The sequence below is a fragment of the Castor canadensis genome, chromosome 6 (assembly GCF_047511655.1).
Source record: "Castor canadensis chromosome 6, mCasCan1.hap1v2, whole genome shotgun sequence".
Taxonomy (NCBI): domain Eukaryota; kingdom Metazoa; phylum Chordata; class Mammalia; order Rodentia; family Castoridae; genus Castor; species Castor canadensis.
Genome location: NC_133391.1, coordinates 19,375,409 through 19,396,420, shown reverse-complemented (window position 1 = coordinate 19,396,420; position 21,012 = coordinate 19,375,409). Strand labels below are relative to the sequence as shown.

Genomic DNA, 21,012 nt, shown 5'->3' with positions numbered 1-21,012 from the left:
ATTTTTAATTTGGCAAGTAAACACTGTTAGACTGCAGGAACTTAGGCTGCTGGATGCTCAGAATGCTCCCTGCATGGTCAGCACCACCTCCCCTAATCCCCTCAGTAAATGCAAACCCTTCAAGGTGGGCAGACAGAGTTAGCAACTAGAAATGCAAGATGCTGAGCTAGCGTGAATTTCAGATAAATGATGGACTTTTTTCTTACTTTAAGTGCATCCCAAATATTGCTGGGGCCAATCATCCCAAACTAGCCCTCGTCTATCTACAATTCACAGTCAGCTGGGCTCCTGTATCTGCCCTGGCAGCCCCACCTCTGCATACACTCTGAGCGCTGGGAGGTCTTTCTGAGGACTGGTAGCAGTGGGCCTCCACTGTAAAATAGATTGGTTTTTTTTTTTTGAGACAGGGCCTCCTGCATACCCAAAAGTTGGCCTCAAATGCAGTATCCTCCTGCTTCTGCCTCCCGAGTGCTGGGATTGCAGGCGTGTGCCACCACACACAAAATAGATTTAAATTAGAAAACATGAAGACTTTTGCCAAGGAATTACTGGATTACAGATAGGCCAACTACTGCTACATCACCCACACACAGAAGGCTGCCTGTCTAAAGCCCATACCTTCCTCCCGCAGGCGTCTCTCCTCCTCCTCCTGCAGCAGCCGTAGACGCTCGGCTTTGCTGATCTTCTTTTTCTTACTGTCAGACTTAAAACCACATGTGAAAGGCTGTAACTTAAAATCACGTCTCCTCAAAGAGCAATTATGAAAACCTTTTTTGTTCCATGAAACCAATCTTTCATGCATCCACTCGACAGATAAGGCTGCCTGCTGGCGCATAGCCTTCACTCTGTGCATTAAGAACTAAGTCCAGGAACAAGTAAGAAAAATAACATAAATTTTCCAGACACAGAGATGACACTGACAAGGTTATGCAGTTTAAGTAATTTTCTCCTTTCCAGTTTCTACATCTTTAAAATAGTGCAAAAGAAAACCTTGTCCCATTGTTGTAAGTAATGAAGTAAAATATAGGTAAAACAGTTGGAAAGCTGTGTCTATAAACACAAATTTTTATGATTCTCAGGTATTCAGAGAGTAGTTTTGCAAGCTGGGAAGGAGGAGAGATTACTGTCAACAGACAGGATCAGGTGAAATGTTTAGAAAGTGAGTGGCAATAAACTTTGTGCTCAAAGGGTTTTAACATTCTGGGAAGCTATCCTAAGAGGAGGGCCACGGCTGCAGGACATGGAACTAGAGGAGCGGAGAGGTGGCAGGTTCGGGGCTCTGGGAAGAGGCAGAGGTGGAGAAGAGGGGAGAGAGAGGCCAGAGCCTGCAGGAGAGGGTTCACACTTTTTTCCAAGACAAATGGAAAATCCCTAATGGTTTGGAGAAGGGCTGTGACTACCAAGAATATCATTCTTAAAATGAACCTGGCATTGGGAAAAACAAAATTTGCATGGGTGGACCACCCAGGCCATGCTTGCGGGCATTGGCACTGCAGAACTGAAGTATGATGAGGAGATCAGGCTGCTGAAATAGGTCTGAGAACAACCCTGCTGATAACAGTTCTCTTTGGCTCTCCAGATGGGAAAGAGAACAGAAAGACAAGAAAAAGCACTGCCTAATTTCAGAGGAACCAACACAAAGTGTTTCTAATCCCAGGGATATGTAGACTTTTGGATGACCATCATCCGCCACAATAGGCGGGACTCATTCCAGGGATGCAGGAGGAGTCAGTAAACATGGTGCCTCACATCAACCAAAGGAAAGACAAAAACCATGTGATCATCCTGACAGAGGTAGAAAAAGCTATTAGACAAAATTCAACATCCTTTCATGACAACACCTCTCAACAAGTTAGGTAATGAAAGCATGCACCCCAACGCACAAAGCTGTGACAAATCCATGGCTAACATCATGGTGAGGAACAAGAAGAAGATGCCAACACAGGACTGACTAGATGTGCTAGCTAAAGCAACCAGGCAGGCACAGTAAAGGGTATTCAAGTCAGAAAGAGTTAAGTACAATTGCTCCTGTGTTTAGACACCGTAATCTTTTTTTAAATTTCAAATGTTTTATTAAGATTCAAACACACATTTTTTAGTGAATATATGTACACATCCCTGTTATTCACACCCCTGGGAGAAGTTGTCTTAGATTGTGTACACATTCGGCTTTAGCAGACATCACCAAACAGATGTCCAAAAATACAAGTTTACAGACTCACCAGCAGAGAATGACTTTTGGCTTTTATACCCTGTCAACACTTGGAATTTTCTCTCTTTTTTTTTTCCTGGCCTTTTTAAAATTATTGTTGTACTGGGGATACATTGTGACATTTACCAAACTTCTTACAATGTATCACAGTTGAATTCACCCCTCCATCATTCTCCTTTATCCTCCCTCCCCCCATTCCCGGAACAGTTTCCACAAGTCTCATTTTTCCACTTTCACACATGAGTACATAATATTCCACCATATTCACCTCCTGCGCCCTTTTCTTACGTCCTCCCTCCCCTTCTACTGGTGCCAACCCCCACACAGGATCTATTTTACCTTCCTGTTCTCCATTTTTTGAAAAAAGGTATTTTCGTTTGTTTAAGATAGCTACACAGGGAGTTTCCTTGTGATATTTCCATGTATAGATGTACTATAACCTGAAATTGGTTCATCTCCTCCATTTTTCTCCTTTCTACTTTAGTTCCCTTCTTATGGTGGTTTCAACAGGTTTAAAAATTCTATATTCATTCTTGTATAGAGAGTACATCAACCATATTCACCTTCTTAACTTCCTTCTTTTACCTTCCCTCTCTCATTTGTGACCTGTTTTTCATAATATTGCTGTATTTGTATTAGGTCTATATTCCACATATGAGAGAAAACGTGGCCTTTGGCTTTCTGAGCCTGGCTAATTTCACTTAAGATGATGTTCTTCAGTTCCATCCATTTACCTGCAAAGGACAAAACTTCATTTTTATGACTGAGTAAAATTCCACTGTGTATAAATACCACATTTTTTTAATCCATTCATCAGTAGTGGGGCACCTTGGCTGCTTTCACAGCTTAGCTGTTGTGAATACTGCTGCAGTAAACACGGGTGTGCAGGTGTTTTTATTGTAACCTGACTCACATTCCTTTGGGTATATCCCTAGGAGTGGTATTGCTGGATCATATGGAAGATTTATTTTTAGTTTTTTGAGGAGCCTCCATACTGTTTTCCATAGTGGTTGTACTGGCTTACATTTCCACCAGCAGTGTATGAAGGTTCCTTTTTCCCCACATCATTTCCCCCACAACATTTGTTGTTGGTGTTCTTGATGATAGCTATTCTAACAGGAGTGAGGTGGAATCTTAGTGTGGTTTTGATTTGCATTTCCTTTATGGCCAGGTTGATGAGCATTTTTTCATGTGTTTTTTAGCCTTTTGGACTTCTTTCTTTGAAAAGTCTCTGTTCAATTCATTTGCCCATGTCTTCATTGGGTCACTGAATTTTGGGGAGTTTGTTTTTTTGAGTTCCCTGTATATTCTGGTTATCAGTCCTTTGTCTGATGTACAGCTGGCAAAGATTTCCTCCGATTGTGTGGGTGGTCTTGTCAATTTAGAGACCATTTCTTTTGTTGTGCAGAAGCTTTTTAATTTCATGTAGTCCCATTTGTCAATCATTCCTGTTACCTGCTGAGCCATCTGAGTTCTATTGAGGAAGTCATTGCCTATGCCTATTGCTTCCAGTGTATTCCTTGCCCTTTCCTGCACTAGCTTCAAAGTTTTAAGTCTTACATTAAGGTCCTTAATCCACTTTGAGTTGAAACTTGTACAAGGTGAAAGACATGGATCTAGTTTCAGTTTTCTGCATATAGATATCCAATATTCCCAATGACATTTGTTGAAGAGGCTGTCTTTTCTCCATCATATGTTTTGGGTCCCTTTGTCAGACAACGTGATCTTTTACATAGAAAAAAACTCAGCTCAAGAAAAATCTGTTAAAACTGGTAAGTTCAGTAATGTATCAGGATACAAAGCCTACATACATAAGTCAGCAGGGCTTCTTACACCAATAACAAACTTGTTGAAAAAATAAATGAAAAAAGCAACCCCATTACAATAGCTACAAAAAATACACAGGAATAAATTTAAGCAAGGAGGTAAAAGAGCTCTACAATAAACTACAATACATTGATGAAATTAATTAAAGAGGACACAAATCATGGGAAGAGACCCCATGTTCACAGACTGGAAGAAACAACACTGTACAAATGCCCAGGAGCCCAATGTGACCCACAGATTTATGTAATCCCTGCCAAAACACCCATGGCATTCTTCACAGAAAGAGCAAAAAATTCTAAAACTTGTAAGGAACCAGGTCTGGTGGCAAATGCCTGTAATCTCAATACTCAGAAGGCTGAGGCAGGAGGATCTCAAGTTTGAGTTTAGTCTGGGATATGTAGCGAGTTCCAGGCCTGCCTGAGCCATGAAGGAACATCCTGTCTCTTCCCCACTTCCCTTCCCCACTCCCAAATCACATGGAGTCACAAAAGACCTTGAAGAGAGAAAGGAACCAAGAGAAAAACAGAGCAAACCAGGAGGCATCACAGTGTCTCAGTCTCACCCAAAGTACACAACAAGGATACAGTCATCACGCAGCACAGAACCCGCACAAAAATGGCAAAGAAACCAAGGGACCATAACAGAGAGCCTGGAAATAAGTCCATGGGTTTGCAGCCAGCTGAGCTTGACAAAGGCATGAAGAGCACCAAGGGGAAAGGGCAGTCTTTTCAGGGGGAGCAGGGTGAGGGAGAACTATGGGGGGATGAGTCTAATTACTATCTGAATATGAACAGTGCTGGAAACTGGATATCTTATGCAAAAGATAAAACTAGATCCCTGTCTCTCTCACACACAATAATGAACTCACAGTGGATTGAAGGCCTAAACATAACATGTGAAATTGAGACACTGTTAGAAGAAAATATACAATGACTGCTTCAGTACATTTTTACAGGTAAGGATTTTTCAGACAAGACCTCAAAAGCACAGGCAATGACAGCAAAAACTAGACCATGGAATTATATGAAACTAGAAAGCAAACAACCAAAGGAAAGAAGAGGTAACTTGCAACATGGGAGGACACCTAACAAAGGACTGCTAACCAGAGTGTTAGGTCCCTGGCATTCTTGGGGCAGGTGGAAGGTCCCAAGGTTAGCGCTGAAACCAGACCCCCGAATTTATGACTGCTTGTTTCCCTGCCTGATTGTTTCTCGGCTTGCAAAACAACTCAGGAACTTCCAGCTACTCAACTAGCCAGGGATGTCGACCTGTTCCATCTGGTGATCGTAGATAATTGGAGGCCAGAGACTCTCTCCCTCCCCCATGGCTTGGCCCCTCCTATAAAGCCCACTTCTCATTTCAGCCTAGCCACTTCACTCTGAACCTGATAGTGACAGCCCTGTGGTCTGGTTGCAATAAATCTTTCTTTTCCGCACGTGGCATGGTCTTCATTCGGCATTACCTTACACAGAGTATATAAGGAACTCCAACAACTTAATACCAAAATCCAGTTTAAAATGGGCAAATAATCAAATAGCCACTTCTCAAAATAAAACATACAAAGAGCCAATGAGTATACAAAAAATACTCAACATGATTAGGCTCAGAGAAACATAAACCAAAACCACAAGATATCTCAACCCAGTCAGCATGGCTATCATCAAAGACAAAAAGAGCAAATGCTGGCAAGGACACAGAGAAAGGGAAACTCTGACACGCTGTTGGTGGGAGTGTAAATTAGTACAGCTGTCACGGAAAACAGCATGGAAATCCTCAACAAACTGAGAACGGAACTGCCATATGACCCGGTAGTCCCACTACTGGGTATATATCAGCGTGTCAAAGACACATCTGCACTCCTTGCTGATTGCAGCGCTACTCACAATGACAAGATAAGGAACCAACCTACAGTCCACTGACAAATAAGCTAATGAAATTTTAACAGACGCATGCATGCAGGAGAATACTATTCAGCTATGGAAAGGGCTAGAATTCTGTCACTGCAGCAATACGATGAGCCTGGAGGTTTAACTAAATTAAGTAAGCTGCATGTTGTCACTTGCATGCAGAGAGTGGAATAGTGGTCACCAGAGGCTGGGAAGAGAGGAACTGGGAGAGACTGGTTCACAGGTACAAGACCACAGACAGAAGTTCTAGTGTTCCTTAGCTCAGCAGGGTGACTAGAACTAACAACAGTTTGTTTCACAAAACTAGGGAAGAGGACTTCAAATGCTGCCTGCACCAGAATGATAAACAGGAAGTGATTCATGTGGTCTACCCTGGCTTGGTCACTACACATTGTATCATTTACCAAGACACCTGCTCTAGCACCCCCAAATGGGCCATTTTTTTAATCAACTTTAAAAGTTACATCTAGAAGTAATCATGAGGATTTCCTATTTTTCTTTATAGTTTTCTTCTATATCCCTAAATATTTAGTTTCAAATTTTCCATAAATTTAACTATATCTTCTGTGTGCTATTGCTATTTGCTTCTTTTTTATTGTGGCAAAGTGCATATAACATAAAATTTACCAATCACTTTCAAGTGTGTAATTCAGTGGCTTTCAAGAGCCTTCACTACCATTCATCTCCAGATTTTTGGGTTTTTTTTTGGTAGAAGTGAGGTTTGAACTCAAGGCTCTGCACATGCAAAGCAGGCACTCTACATCTTACAGCCACAATTCCAGTCCATTTTACTCTGGTTATTTTGGAAATGGAGTCTTGCAAACAATTTCCCCCAGGCTGGCCTCAAAACACAATCCTCTGGATTTTAGCCCCGAGTAGTCAGGATTACAGGTGTGAGCCCTGATGCCCTGCTGATCTCCAGAGCATTTTTACCATTCTGTTTACATTCCCTCTTCCTTCCCTCACCAATCTCACCCTCTGTCAATCATGATTCTGCTTTGTACCTACAAGTGTGACTGCTCTAGACACCTCACATGAGTGGGTAACACAGCATCCATCCTTGTCTGTGCTTTGCTTCCTACCTATACACCGTGGTTTGTAAAATCCAGTTTACTGATGATAGCCATCGCTGTACATTTTCACTGATGAGTTAAGCAAGCCTCTCATTCATATCCACAGACAGTGGATGGCTTCTTCTCTGTGATGGTCATGTGACATGGCTCTGAACCTGTGCATGTGCATCCTGGTGCCCGCACTGTACATTTCTCTGTGGAGTGAGCCCAGAGTAAACCTGGGGGCCACGTGCATTTTCAGCATGACTGCAGCTGAATTTCCAGTGAAATTGCTCCAGGTCTCACACTTGGCATCATTATCCACATTGTAACCACAGCGCTTTTGCTTATCTGGAACACTCTTAAATACAGACACCATGGGCTGGGGTGTGGTTCATGTGGTAGAGCGCCACCTACCAAGGGCAAGGCCCTAAGTTCAAACCCCAATACCACCAAGAAGAAAAAAATGCAAATAAAAGGTAGATACCTTTATCAGGCTAAAAAAGTACTTTGCACCTTATCAGATGGTAAGTTTAATTAATGAAAATTCTAACTCAATCTAACATGAAAGCAACTCTGCCTTTCTGGGATGAAGGGATTTGGTCATGGCTTACTACCATTTTCTATACCTCCAGAGAGAGCTCGCTAGCATTTGCTTAAGAGTTTTGTACTTCGTTCATGAATGGCTTTAATTTTCTGACCTCATATTACCTTTGACTATTCAGGTAACTTAAAATGAATTAAGACATGTTCCTTCTTTTTTTCCTACACTGGAAGAATTTGTGTAAACATCATCTGTTTACCTTTCAGTGAAGAATTACCTAACAAAAGACTTATGTATCTGAGGCTGGTTGAGTGGCTCAAGTGGTAGAGCACCTGCAAAGCAAGTGTGAGGCTCTGAGTTCAAACCCCAGAACCTCCCCCCCCCCAAAAAAAAAGACTTATGAATCTACAATTTTCTTTCTGGGAAGTTTATAACCCCTGATTTCATTTCTTAAATGATGATAGACCTCTTCAGGTTTTCTACTTCTTCATGAAAATTATTTCTTTCCAGACTATTTGTCTAATTTAACTGTGTTTTCTAATTTATTGGCATGCGAAGTTGTCCAGATAATGTCATTTGTTAAAATCATGTCTCCTTTTTTGTTTTTAATATTAATTTTTTTTTCAGTACTGGGGCTTGAACTCAGGGCCTTCACCTCGAGCCACACCACCAGCCCATCTTTTTGTGATGGATTTTTCAAGATAGGGTCTCCAGAACTATTTGCCTGGACTGGCTTCCACCCACAATCCTCCTGATCTTTGCCTCCTGAGTAGCTAGGATTACAGGCGTGAGCCACTGGCACCCAGCTTTATTCTTTTTGATATACCAGAAAATTAATTTTGGGATAACTTTAAAAATTGTGAAGTGTTGGGCTGGGATGTAGCTCGGTGGTACAGCGCTTGCCTAGCATGCGTGAGACCCTGGGTTCGATCCCAGCACCAAAAAAAAAAAAAAAAAAAGACAAAAAAAAAAAAATTGTGAAGTGTTTTCCTTATTATTGACTAAAAACGTTCCCTAGTCTCTATTATGTAACTTTGGAGCCACTTGGACTATCTTCAAACTTCCACGCATTTGTTCTTCCTGCTGACACTGATGCCTTTGCTTTTAGCTCACATCACTGAGGTTGCAATTTGAATGAATGCTTCTATGTTTTAAATCAAGTTTAGAAAAAGTGTGTGCGTGCTCTACGTGTGTCTGCTTCTTTAGGTTTGTTCTCTATGTGGTCCTTGTCTTAAAGTCCTGACTTTTTATGTGTGTCCTCTCCCTACTAAAGAAGGACACCTTCCTCTATGGCTGGATGTCTCCTTCTGCTTGTAACTCTGAATGCAGGCATTGCACGTATCAGGCTTTGCAATTCAGTAGACACAAGTTTTAAATTCTATTTCCTCGGCTGATCAACTCTTCATCATCACAGATGGCCTCTTTATTTCTAGAAGCACTTTTTGTCTTAATGGCCAGTATTAATGCAGGTGCACCAGCTTTCATTTCTGTAGTACTTTCATTTCATGGCTTCTTGCATAAATTTATCTCCAGTGTTTCTTTATCTTTATTTTTAATATATCCAGACTTAAATATATACTATCCTACTTCAGAGTACTAGTCTCCCTTCTTTCTGTATTTTGTCTTGGCATGTATTTGATCTGATGGTCATTCTGCTATTTTCTCTCTAACAGTTTGGAAGGTGAACACTGTCTAATTTCAGTGGCTACCCTAGAAAGCCAGCAAACACACCTACTGCATGCATGTCTTTAGCCTCCTACCAATCACACTCTGACTCATAACCACATAACTGAACTTACCTTTCCCCTGTTGTTATACATCTTTTTTGTGTCAGTTTTATTAAGATGCAAGTTACATGCCATACAGTTGACTATAACAAAATACCTGAGAATCAACTTTAAAAGAGGGAAGGTTTACTTTGGCTAGCAGTTTGGGAGGTTTTAATCCATGGTTGTTTGACCCTGTTCCTTTTGTACCTATAGCAAAGCAGGACATCATGGCAGCAATGCATTACAGAGACCTATTGATGGCTCAGAAGCAGAAGAAAGAGGACGGGAGGGGCTAGGGTTCCAAATCCCCATCAAGGCCACACCCCATGACCTCACTTCCTAGTGCCAGGTCCCACCTCCTAACAGTCCCAGCATCTCCTCCGACAAAGCCTTCAACATGGGCTTTTGGGGACATTGGAGATACACACTAGAGCAGAGCACAGTGTGTATATTCACAGGACTGTGCAACCATCACCCCAGAAAGAAATCTTGTGCCGTCATCAGTCCCTCCTCATTTTTTCCCCAAACCCCCAGTTCTTGGAAACGACGACTCTGCTTCTGATCTCTACAGATCCACCACTGTGGGGTGCTCCTCATAACTGTGGTCACACGAAGGTCTTCTTTGTGACACTGCAGTTCCTTTCACTCAGCATCTTGTCAAGGGTCGTCCATGCTGTGTGTTAACACTTCTTCATGGCTGAACAACTTCCCATTGCATAGATACACCACACTTGGTATATCCGTTAGTCAATGATGGACATGTGGTTGTTGTCATGTATCTTAGTTTAATTATTTTAAACACCTATGTTATTATGATAATGTTTTATACATACACACACACAGTATCTGGCAGATGACAAACTTTTTGTGAGAAAGTGTTATTTTGCCTTTTTAGAATCCTTTTAGCCAAGCAGTTACTGTCTTTCAGCACTCAGAAGACTTGTCACTATCTTTTCAGCTCCCACTACTGCTGTTAGGTCCAAGTTCAAGTCTTCCAGTTTTGCAAATGCCCTCAGGATGGACACAGGGAACCATACAGGGCCGAGCAACATGAGTGCCCTCGTTACTTCTCAGTTTCTGTCTTTACTCACGTATCTTTCTGATAACTCACGTATCTTTCTGATAACTTCTTACCATCTTATCAGCTTTTAAGCACTTTGAAGAGGCAAATTTTGATCTAAATGCATATAGTTAGCATTGTTTATTTCCACATTTTAATCTTTTTAAAATTATTGTTGTACAGGGGGTACATTGTGACATTTACAAAAGTGATTACAATATATCATAGTTGAATTCACCCCTCCACCATTTTCCTTTATCCCTCCTCCCCCCATTTCTGGAATAGTCTTATTTTTCCATTTTCATACACAAGTACATAATATTCTCATCACAATCACCCTCCTACACCCTTTCCCTTCCCTTCCCCCCTTCCACTGGTAGCCTAGTGCCCTAGGTTGGACCTGTTTTACCTTCCTTTTCTCTATTTTTTGAAAAAAAATATATTTTTGTTTATTTAAGATAGCTATACAGGGAGTTGCCTTGTACATTTCCATGTGTATATATATATATATATATCATAACCCAGATTGATTCATCCCCTCCATTTTTCTCCTTTCTACCTTAGTCCCTTTCTTATGCTGATTTCAACAGGTTTTAAAATTCTATATTCATTCTTGTATAGAGAGTACATCTACCATATTCACCTTCTTAACTTCCTTCTTTTACCCTCCCTCCCTTGTTAATAACCTCCTCTTAGTGTGACCTGTTTTTCATAGTATTGCTGTATCTGTATTAGGTCTATATTCCACATATGAAAGAAATCATGCGGCCTTTGGTTTTCTCAACCTGGCTAGCATCACTTAAGATGATGTTCTCTAGTTCTATCCATTTACCTGTGAATGACAAAATTTCATTCTTTGTGGCTGAATTAAATTCTATTATATATAAATACCACATTTTCTTAATCGATTCTTCAGTACTGGGGCATCTTGGCTGTTTCCATAGCTTAGCAATTGTGAATAAATGCCACAATAAACATGAGTGTGCAGGTTCCTTTATTGTAACCTGACTTACATTCTTTCGGGTTTTTTCCTAGGTGTAGAATTGCTGGATCATATGGCAGTTCTATTTTTAGATTTTGAGGAGCCTCCATACTGTTTTCCTTAGTGCTTGTACAAATTTACATTTCCACCAGCAGTGTATGAGGGTTCCTTTTCCCCCACATCCTCGCCAACATCTGTTGTTTGTTTTCTTGATGGTCACCATTCTAACAGGAGTGAAGTGGAATCTTAACATGGTTTTGATTTTCATTTCCTTTATTGCCAGGGATATTGAGCATTTTTTCATTCATTCTTTAGCCATTGGACTTGTTCCTTTGAAAAAACTCTATTCAGTTCATTTGCCCATTTCTTCATTGGGTCATTGATTGGGGGGTTAGTTTTTTGAGCTCTTTGTTTGTTCTGGTTATTAATCTCACATTTTTAAGGACTTCTATACAAGGATCTTCATTCGTACCTTTGACAACACAGAAACCACAGTACATCCTTTCCAGGGGTAACGATGCAGCTATTAAAAGAAGTGAGGGGCTTCAATGTGCCAAAAACTATAGGGCCAGTCAGCGAGGCACTTACTCTGCTGAACTCAAGATGACATCAGATGTGCAATACACCTTTATTAGTACCATTTATTTCCTTTAAGTCACAGCAGGTTTTATAACTCAACTTTTGTATGTATCTAAAATAAAGAAAAGGGATTCCTAATCCAACATTTTCTACAGCAGAAGTAACAAAAAGTCTCAAATACAGATATAGGTAAAAATTAGAGGCTGTTTTCAAGTGTAAATATCTTTGTGAAACTAAGTATCTGTCAGATTTGAAATATGTCTCTAATTTTAAGATTATTCCATGATTTAAATAGAATTAATTTCTGAAAAGTAAGCTTAGTAAACTCTATAAAGTATAATAAAACTAGAAAATTATTTAAAAATTCCCTATGAATTCTATTCATATAATATATTCATAAAAGCATCTATTTTGAGAAAATAATTTCCACATACCTTTTTTGTTTTGGGACCCTAAAAGTTGGAAAACAAAAGAATTGATAAAATTTTTAAAGAAGTCAGATACTTTTAATTAAAGTACTATGATTATGTAAGATATTAAAGTTAGGAACATGGGTAAAAGGCATAGGAACTTTTCTGTATATATAAATTTATTCTAAATAAAAAGGCTGTTAAGAAAAGATTCAGGCAAAACTACAAGTATGTACAGGAAAATCTGTGTTAGTGACTCCAGAAGCATCTTTTACAACTAGGTTTAACACTATGTCTGATAACAATTGTAAGACTAACAAATGGGCCTAAGTGACCCCATCTTGTATTTGGACCCCATTTTGTGCAGGCTCCCAGCTAACCTTGCTTATGTTTTTCAGGCCAGTCCTGGTAGTAACTTCTCTGTTCTACTCTGAGAAACTCCAGAACCCAGAGGTCTTACAGATGCATCTCCCAAACCACATACATGGGTCTAGCCAGGTCATTCACCTGCCATCTGTCAAAGGGACCACTGGCTACCCCTTCCATGTCCACCAGTTCCTACAACCCCTGCCTCAAAGTAATCACCCCACATGGGGCCTGTACTGCATATGGAGTCTGACCCCTTTTCTCCCTTGGAAAGTGACTAAAACTTTGCCTCTGCTTTAACTGTGGCCTTTATGAAAATTTTCACACAAGATTATACACTTTACATATTTGAAGATCGACACACAGGATACACTGGTTCAAACCCTAGATTATCACTACTAAATATGAATGCTAAAATGAACACACATTAGAACACATCTTCTTGAAAAATGCATGTATTTCACTGATTCTTTCAGCGGATATTCATGATTTGCACAGACAGCATTCTAAAGTGCTGGAGAGAATTATGGAGGATTAGTGATTTCCTCTATCATGACTTTTACAAGTGGGTTCCATTATTACTAGCACATTTGCTTTTGTGATATTAGCATACTTCTCTCTTGAAACAAGCACTGTACCAGACTGTGCCAATAGCACCAGCCCCGCTCACATATTTTAAAGATGGACAAATTATCACCTCTCATTAGAGCGTCCATGAAGCAGGTTTGAGGTAAGTACATCTCCATGCCCCTCCTCTAATCACAAGAGCCTTATATAACAAAGCTATTCTCAAAGTTCAGAGGGCTTGGAGTCATCTGGCAAGCTCTTTTGAGAAGTGCACATGTGTTCACTCCCTTCCATTCTCACATTATCTATCATTCAGTAGATGTGGTCAGTTGAATTATGCCTTTTCAAAATTCATATACTGACATCTTAACTCCTGCTATCTCAGAATTTGACCTATTGGAAACAGGTCACTGGTGACTTAGTTAATAAAAATAAGATGAGGTCATACTAATAGGGTGGGCCTCTGATCCAATATGCCTGGCATCTATGAACAGAAGAAACTTGGAAGAGACACACAGGAAGGACAAGTGAGGAAGGAGGTTGTGCAGAGAGGTCTGCATGCATCCCTCCCTCCCTGCTGGCACCTTGATCTTATGGGCTCACACAGTAAGTTTCTATTTTTTAGACCACTGCACTACAAAACCAGTACAGTAGATTTGGAGTTGAGTGGGGCCCTGAAGTCAGTATTTTAACAAGTACTCCAGGTGCATTAGAAATATCAGCTCCTCAGGCCACACTTTGAGAAACAGATGGATGATCTAGGAAGAAGAAACTCAAATACATGTAAGATCAGACAGGTGCCTATTGTTCTTTGAATTTACCCCCCAGTTTTAAGTTGACTTAGGGCCCATTTGCATTCTGATAGGAATGCTCTCCACTACCTCCTTCTTCCCACCCCTTGCGGAAAACCCAGATTGATACTCTAAAACATGTGAAAAGTCCACTTTCCCTTCTCAGCCTCCCTCCCTCATCTAATCATTCCTGTTTTTCGGCTGTTACAGTTGCAAGGCATTGCGGTTACTTTGTTCATCTGCCTCCCTGGCCCGGTTGTCATTTCCACCTTTGTAACTTTGGCTTCCAGCCCAGGGCCAAACACCAACACCTCCTCCATATTTCCCCTTCTTTAACGCATTAAATAATGAAGAAATCGCATTCCCCACTTCCTCTTATTTCATCTTAGATCTCTTGGTGGAAATCACATCTAAAAAAACGGGACAAGATACCACATGTGGCATTAGCGACACGTTGTTTTGTCCCCTGGGTGAAGACAAAAACAAAATGAGCTTGGTTATCTTTAATTGACACAGGTCGAGTACCTTGAATCACGAAACAATTTGTGTTCTTACAACAGGGCGCATAAAATAACTTTTTAAAGCAGAGTAAATGACATTAGCTTTTCATTAGCTGATGAGGAAGTATAAACAAATGTGTGCCAAGTTACAAAAAGAGTCAGCGAGCAGGCACATCTGTCACTATGGGAGTTGGGAGCGAGTTTTAAGGGTGGCGACACGCGACACTGGGGTACCATGTTACCGTCCTGCCATCTCCCGTTTGTTCATTTCCCCCCTCACCATGGGGAGCCGGACAGGAGCGTCACCTTCAGCCAAGTCGCAGCACAGTTGCGAGGACAAATGCTCCGAGGTTGTCAGGACGACAGGCCCCGCCCACTGCGCCCTCAGCGTTTGGTGCAGACCCGCCCACGCCAGCCCGCGCAGTCGTATTGGAAATCTTCCAGTATACGCTCCGCCCTCCGCCGCTAATTGGCTATCCCCACAGCCCCGCCCCACGTCGCGGTCGACTTCTGGAGACGTGGACGCCGTCGGAGGCTTTTACGTCTGCGGCGTGCCGGAAAGTGCTCTGTTCGGTGCAGCCGTCCGGGCGCGTTGTGGCTTTCCGGAGCTGGGGTTCTGCCGGTGGTGAGGTGGCTGTGGGCGAGGACTGCGGGGTGTGGGGTCGCGGAGCGTCTGCGACATGGCAGCCTCTCCCTCGGCTGAAATAGTTGGGGCGACTCTTTCTGGACGGGTGGAGAAGGAAAGGGGCCGCGGCCCCGATGGACGGACGCCCGGGTGGTTCGGGGCTCGTCTGCTCTGAAGGTAGAAGGCGTTGGCTCCAGGACGCTTGCAGGTCGGGAGTGCAAAGTCTTCTCTGCGCATGATTCTGTTTACCTTCCGTGCAAAATGCCGCCGCCTTCCTGGGCAGCCGGCTCCCGACCTGCAACGGTTGACGGGGTTCTCTGGGTAAAAGGTGGCGAGCCGGGGCGGCCTGCGGGGTCCAGGGTCATGGGACCTGGTGGCACCACCTTCAAAACGTCACCCAACCCCCGTTGGCACTTTCGACCAAGGTGAAACGGGAAGAAACTTGTGCGGCTGTTGTTTTCCCAAGCCCGGCCGACTTCTCTGTGACTTTTTTTTTTTTTTTTTTTTTGGGTGGGATGAGATTTGAACTCAGGCTTCACATTTGCCCAGCCGCCTGAACCCCACCTCCCGTCTATTTTGCCCTACTTATTTTGGAGATGGGGTTTCGAGCACTGTTTACCTTGGCTGGCCTTGAACTGCAATCCCCATGATCTCAGCCTCCCAAGTAGCTGGGATTACAGGGTGAGCCACCGACGTCTGACTTGACTTCAGGCCCTTTCTGAGCCTGTTTTAGCATGACAGGTATTTTTGAATGTTGGTAGTGTTCCTCATCTCTGAATTCCAACTTTATAGTGCTTTGACCCTCCCAACGTCGTTGACTAGATGTGCTGTTGATAAAGCATTACACTTTGTGGGTTAAAATGTCATTGTCCCCATGTGAATCTGGTTGTGTAACAGACATCTCACCTCCTTGCAAACGCTGGAAGCAAGATGAAAACATTTTACTGTGCACCCTCATAGAAAGCCTAATTTAGTTTACCATAGTTATTTAGTGTGAAAGTCAGCCTTTGTATTGAATTAATTTTTCAGCAAAGCTGGTATTTCATGAAACAAAAACCCTAGTGAGCTCTAACTAGGATTGTGGGATGATACAATGTTAATCTCAAATTACTTTAAAATGGTGGCGGGCCTCCAGAAAGCACTCACTCAAACTCGCACGATGAACCTCCCTCGTAGGACAGAGGAATTAGGTGATGTGATAAGAGTCCTACAGTGTACTGTGTCCCAGAAGTCCCTGTGCTGCAGGGGTTATATCCGAGAGCTTTATCCTGCAGCACTCCTTGGTAAGGTCTGTTTTGTAGTATCTCTATCTTCAGACATGTGAGGTCCCTACTTCTAAACACATGTGCATCTGTGAACTCACAGAATCAGCACCTAGGCCTAGACCAAGCTGTATGCCAGTCTTTAGGGGCACAGTCTTGCCACCTACCTTTGATTATATGTAGTCTGGCACTGGTGCTGTGGTGTAACTGTGTGACACTTTCTGGGCTCTACTAGTCATTTATGCCTTATCTGTTGAGGCCCTCTGGTAGAAGCCACTGACAACACTGGACTTCCTTTTTTGTTTTTTTTGCTAGCATTCCTTCAGCTTTTATTGTCATCTGAACTTAATGGGAATGATTAGCAATTTTGGGAACCATTACACCTAGTCCTAGTAAGTGACAATGTCCTAGTAAGATGACAGCTCTCTGTTAACTCAGGACTGAAGTGCAGTCTTAATTCCTTAGCCCATTCACTAAAAATAATTACTCTGTGGGACTAGACCTCCTCCTCGCCTGCCACACGACCCAAGTTCTCAGAACAGTGGGTGCTTCTCTTGGGCCCTCTTTCAGCTTTGATAACTTCCAGAATTCATGCAAGGCATTGTAGCCCCGGTTCCTGCTGCACTGAAACTGTTTCTTAAATTGGAAACCCAAGGAGACCTACTTCTCCCAGTGCTAAAATAAACCTAAATACCTGAAGGTCAGGTTGTACAAGAATGACAAACTGCCGTAAATTGTATAAATTAACATCACAGAAGCTAAATTTATCTTGGCCACACTAGCTATATTTTTGCTAGGCAAGGTTTTTTTGCTTTTTTGTGTTACTGGGGTTTGAACTCAGGGCTTTGCACTTGTTATACAGGCACTCTTGAACCACACCCCTTTGGTTATTTTTGAGCTTTTTGCCCTGTCCGGCCTGGACCACAATCCTTTTTTTATGCTTTACCTCTGTAGTTGGGGTGACAGGTTAAGCACCACCAAGCCCAGCTCTTGATTGAGTTGCGATCTTTTGAACTTCCCTCCCCCTGCTGGCCTTGAACTGTGATCCTTCCATTGTAAGTCTCCTGAGTAGTTAGGATTACAGGCATAAGCTTAGGCAAAGCTTCTATTATTTGTAAGAAGATCAGCAACCTACAGAGGACCTTTTAAGTTAGGCCCTAAAAGCTTTCACACATTACAGATTATGAATTACGTGAAGCTGCTCATTGTCAGGCATTAAACAGGCTATAATTTGCTATGTGAAATTACATCTATGTAGAATTAACTTTCAATGATTTAAAAACCAAGTCATTCTTGATAATAGACCTCACTGGCAATGACAGCCAAAAAAAAGTTTTAAATGAATTAGTGTAGTTGTTAATAGTGGGTTAAATACACCCATCTCATTCCCCTCCAGAATTGCACTAAATCTTTATTAAAGGGAAATGAAAATAAGTTGGAAAAATGGGAGCAGTATGGCAGCCATACACCTGAGGTACGAAATGGATGGGTGACTGAGGTGCCAGCCCACTTCACACCCAGAACTTGCAAGGCACTGGAACAGGCCTAGATGTGAGGTTGGAGAGGGAATTAGAGATGTGAGAGCTGGCTCTGTGGAAGGACACCCTGTGAAAGCATGGGTCCCCTGCCTTTCAGATTAGGAGAGATGTGGATTTTGTCAAAGTACCCCAAAGGGAAGGGGGCACACAAGGTCATGAGAGTCCATATACCACCTTACCAGGGACTGAACTAAAAATAAAGATGCATGGGAGGTCTTAAATTACTCAGCACTATTATTATTACTATTAGACCTGGTCTTTGAACCAGGGTCGTGCTCTGTAGTCCATCCTGGCCTTAAACCATGATCTTCCTGCCTCAGCCTTCTGAGTGCTGGGATTACAGACAGGAACCTGTAATGAAGTGCACACTCAGTTCAGCACAATTTATTTTTTAATCTGTGTTTTCCACGAGTTAAATATAAAATAACCTTTAAAATTGATGTAAAAAGCTACTTAAAAACATAAGTTGCTCCCTGTGTGACTTTCAGAATCATTCAGTCCAGAAGCCGTAGGTGGTGCTGAGCAAGGAAGGCCTCTGGGAAGGGAGGTGGAGGGCATGCAGAGGCACCAGCAGGGTACAGAGCCCTGTGCAGTGAACAGGGCTCTCGGGGAGAGTTCGTGCCTGCAGCAGCCTTGTATGAGGCACAATTCTTTGTGTACAGAGGGTGTTAGCACAGGTTATTGAAGCTGCAACAGGGCGAGACTGTACCAAGGAGGAAGAAAAGTGGTGCAGAATGAACTGTCTGAGCCCAGGGAGGGGAGGGGAGAAGGGGTAGTGGGAAGAGGGTGAGTGTGCAAGGGTGGCAGAGCTTGGTAGAGAGCATGTTCTGAGAAGCAGCAGTGACAGGATCTGGTGATGGTGGAAAGGATGACAATCCAGAGGTGAATTTGAGGATAATGGGAGCCAGGCTTCTCACTGCTGGACAAGTGTTCAGGCTGGAGAGGAACTAAACTGACAATAAACCCCATAGTGTTGGATTGAAAGTTGTGCGATTGGGTGGAGCTCGGCATTCAAGTGGATGTGTGTACACAGCACATCTGTGCATACATCTGCAACTTGTTCACGTTAAGAGGTCCTGGGAACAGTGACGGCACCCTGGAATGAGCCCATCCAGTACCTGCATCTTCCTTTTTAAGATACTCTATTTACACTCCCCACTAAAACAACTAGGTTCCTTGAAGTAGTTTTAATTGCGGCGCACACACCAGCCACAATGAAATTCATGGGAATTGTGTCACTCTGTTAGAAGCCTGTGATTTAATCTCTACAACTACAAGATAAGTATTTTCTAGGTTAGGTGAATGGGCCTTCTAAGGGGCCTCCTCTCTGATGCATTAGCAAGTGACACAAAAGAAGCATGATCTAAGCTATGGACACCCTTGTAAGTGGTTCATTTGGCCTCTTCATCAGTCTGTCTGTCTACCATTAATCTTCAACTTGCTTAACTCACACATCCAGTTTATTGTAGTTTTTACTCTTTGTCTGGAGAGTACCCTTCTAGATTTGGACTCTAAATGACTTCCAAGTGTATCTGACCTTGCCTAGAGGGCAGAATGAAGACAGTTCTCCTTTTGATAAAAAACTGAGGCTCAGAAAAGTTAAGTAACCTGTCCAACACCTACACAGGCTGGGATTTTAATCTCGGTCTAATTCATTCCACTGTGGCATAAAGAGGTACACTTATCTATGAGAACCACGTTTCTCTCTCATGACTGTTTCTTACAGAGGACATGCCACAGTCACCTTGTGTGCTTATCATGTCTCCCTTAGGAAACGTTAGTTCTGTAAGAGTAGGTTGTCTTACCTGATATGTTCATAGCTATGACCCAGTGCCTGGAGTGTAAAATTACTCAACTATTTATCAAGTAAATGTTAAAAAAGAGGCTACCATTTCCCAGTGTGTAAGGTTTTTTTTTCTTGATGCTTTTTTAAAAGATTACAATGGAGTTATTTGCAAAAAACCACAAATCTTCCTTTTCTTTAGGTATGTTTATAAAAGTGGATTAGTTTCCATGTTAAATGAAAATGGCCAATTCTCTAAGAGCAGAAGTACTGAATCTTTATAAGAATGTAAGTAATGATGTTGTCAGTTTTATAAAGCTGCTGTTCTATGACAGACTGTTAAGAAACACATAATCTTTCTTTTTAAGCTGCTGTATCTTGGACGGGACTATCCAAAAGGAGCAGACTATTTTAAAAGACGTTTGAAGAATGTCTTCCTTAAAAACAAAGACGTGAAGGACCCAGAGCAGATCAAGGAGCTTATTGAACGAGGCGAATTTGTAATGAAAGAGCTGGAAGCCTTATACTTCCTCAGGAAATACAGAGCTATGAAGCAACGCTATTACTCAGATACCAACAAAACTAACTGATCAGTACTACTGTGATGTGGCTGAAAATCAGTACCAGCTGTTTGTGTACACCAAATATTATAAAGTAATTCTAACTTAAAATACACATTTTATAAAAAACACCTGCGCTTTCCTACTGAACTAAAACACACATGCTCCAAGCTCACTGACACAACCCTTTATGCTCAGGTTTTATTATTAAAATCCTAAGTTAGCTATACTACCCATTATAAATTAATGAGCACCCAATTTTGAAAGAAAATACAGTAAGCTTGATTTTATAACTTAATGCTTTAGCTAGTTTCTCCGTTTTACTGTAAAGAATAACATTTAGTGCGTATTTCATGAACAAAACTTCTTACACATTTCCTTTTAACTTTTGGAGTGCCTTTATTTTTTGCTTAATTTGGTACATTAAGGCAAAACATAGCTAGCCCCTAGTGGTGATTTAATGCAGTTACAGAAGTCACACGTGTGAAGGCCACAAACAGCTTGCTTGTGATCAGATAGTAGCTACTACATTTCCATTAGACTTTGCTGCTGGCTCCTTTTGGGTATTAAGTCATCTGTTGTGCATCAACTAGCTTCTTTCATAAAAAGTAATACCAACTTTTTGTCATAAGAGGTTTGTTTTGCATCTACTTTTAAGTGAGATAACATGGAAGTGGA

General features: G+C 41.8%; 2 protein-coding genes across 7 annotated transcripts in view; one reads left to right on the top strand and one right to left on the bottom strand.

The window, feature by feature from the left end:
- The window catches only part of Dnai7 (dynein axonemal intermediate chain 7), a 59,762-nt gene extending 44,687 nt beyond the window's left edge, over positions 1–15,075 (bottom strand). For 2 of the 4 annotated variants that reach the window (XM_074075828.1, XM_074075829.1), the window contains exon 1: positions 619–8,405. In XM_074075828.1, the coding sequence (XP_073931929.1) occupies positions 619–853 (235 nt within the window). In that variant the 5' untranslated portion in view covers positions 854–8,405. Of the gene's footprint in view, positions 1–618; positions 8,406–14,846 lie in introns of those variants that run through there. The other 2 variants (XM_074075830.1, XM_074075831.1) reach the window with 2 other exon arrangements.
- On the top strand, positions 15,048–20,465 carry Etfrf1 (electron transfer flavoprotein regulatory factor 1). 3 transcript variants are annotated; one of them, XM_020164714.2, is made up of 3 exons: positions 15,048–15,191; positions 19,977–20,062; positions 20,143–20,465. In XM_020164714.2, the coding sequence occupies exons 2-3, from the start codon at positions 20,012–20,014 to the stop codon at positions 20,362–20,364; spliced, it is 273 nt and encodes a 90-aa protein (XP_020020303.1). In that variant the 5' UTR covers positions 15,048–15,191; positions 19,977–20,011; the 3' UTR covers positions 20,365–20,465. The 3 variants fall into 3 exon arrangements, with proteins under 3 accessions (XP_020020303.1, XP_020020304.1, XP_020020305.1); XM_020164715.2 differs by having other exon boundaries at positions 15,048–15,196; XM_020164716.2 differs by lacking the exon at positions 15,048–15,191 and adding an exon at positions 15,247–15,399.
- The last annotated feature ends 547 nt before the right edge of the window (positions 20,466–21,012 follow it).

Excerpts from the sequence above, each read along its gene's own strand:
- Etfrf1 (XM_020164714.2), top strand. The coding sequence starts at position 20,012 with ATGAAAATGGCCAATTCTCTAAGAGCAGAAGTACTGAATCTTTATAAG. Across the intron at positions 20,063-20,142 it reads TACTGAATCTTTATAAGAAT|CTGCTGTATCTTGGACGGGA; the intron begins GTAAGTAATGAT and ends TTTCTTTTTAAG.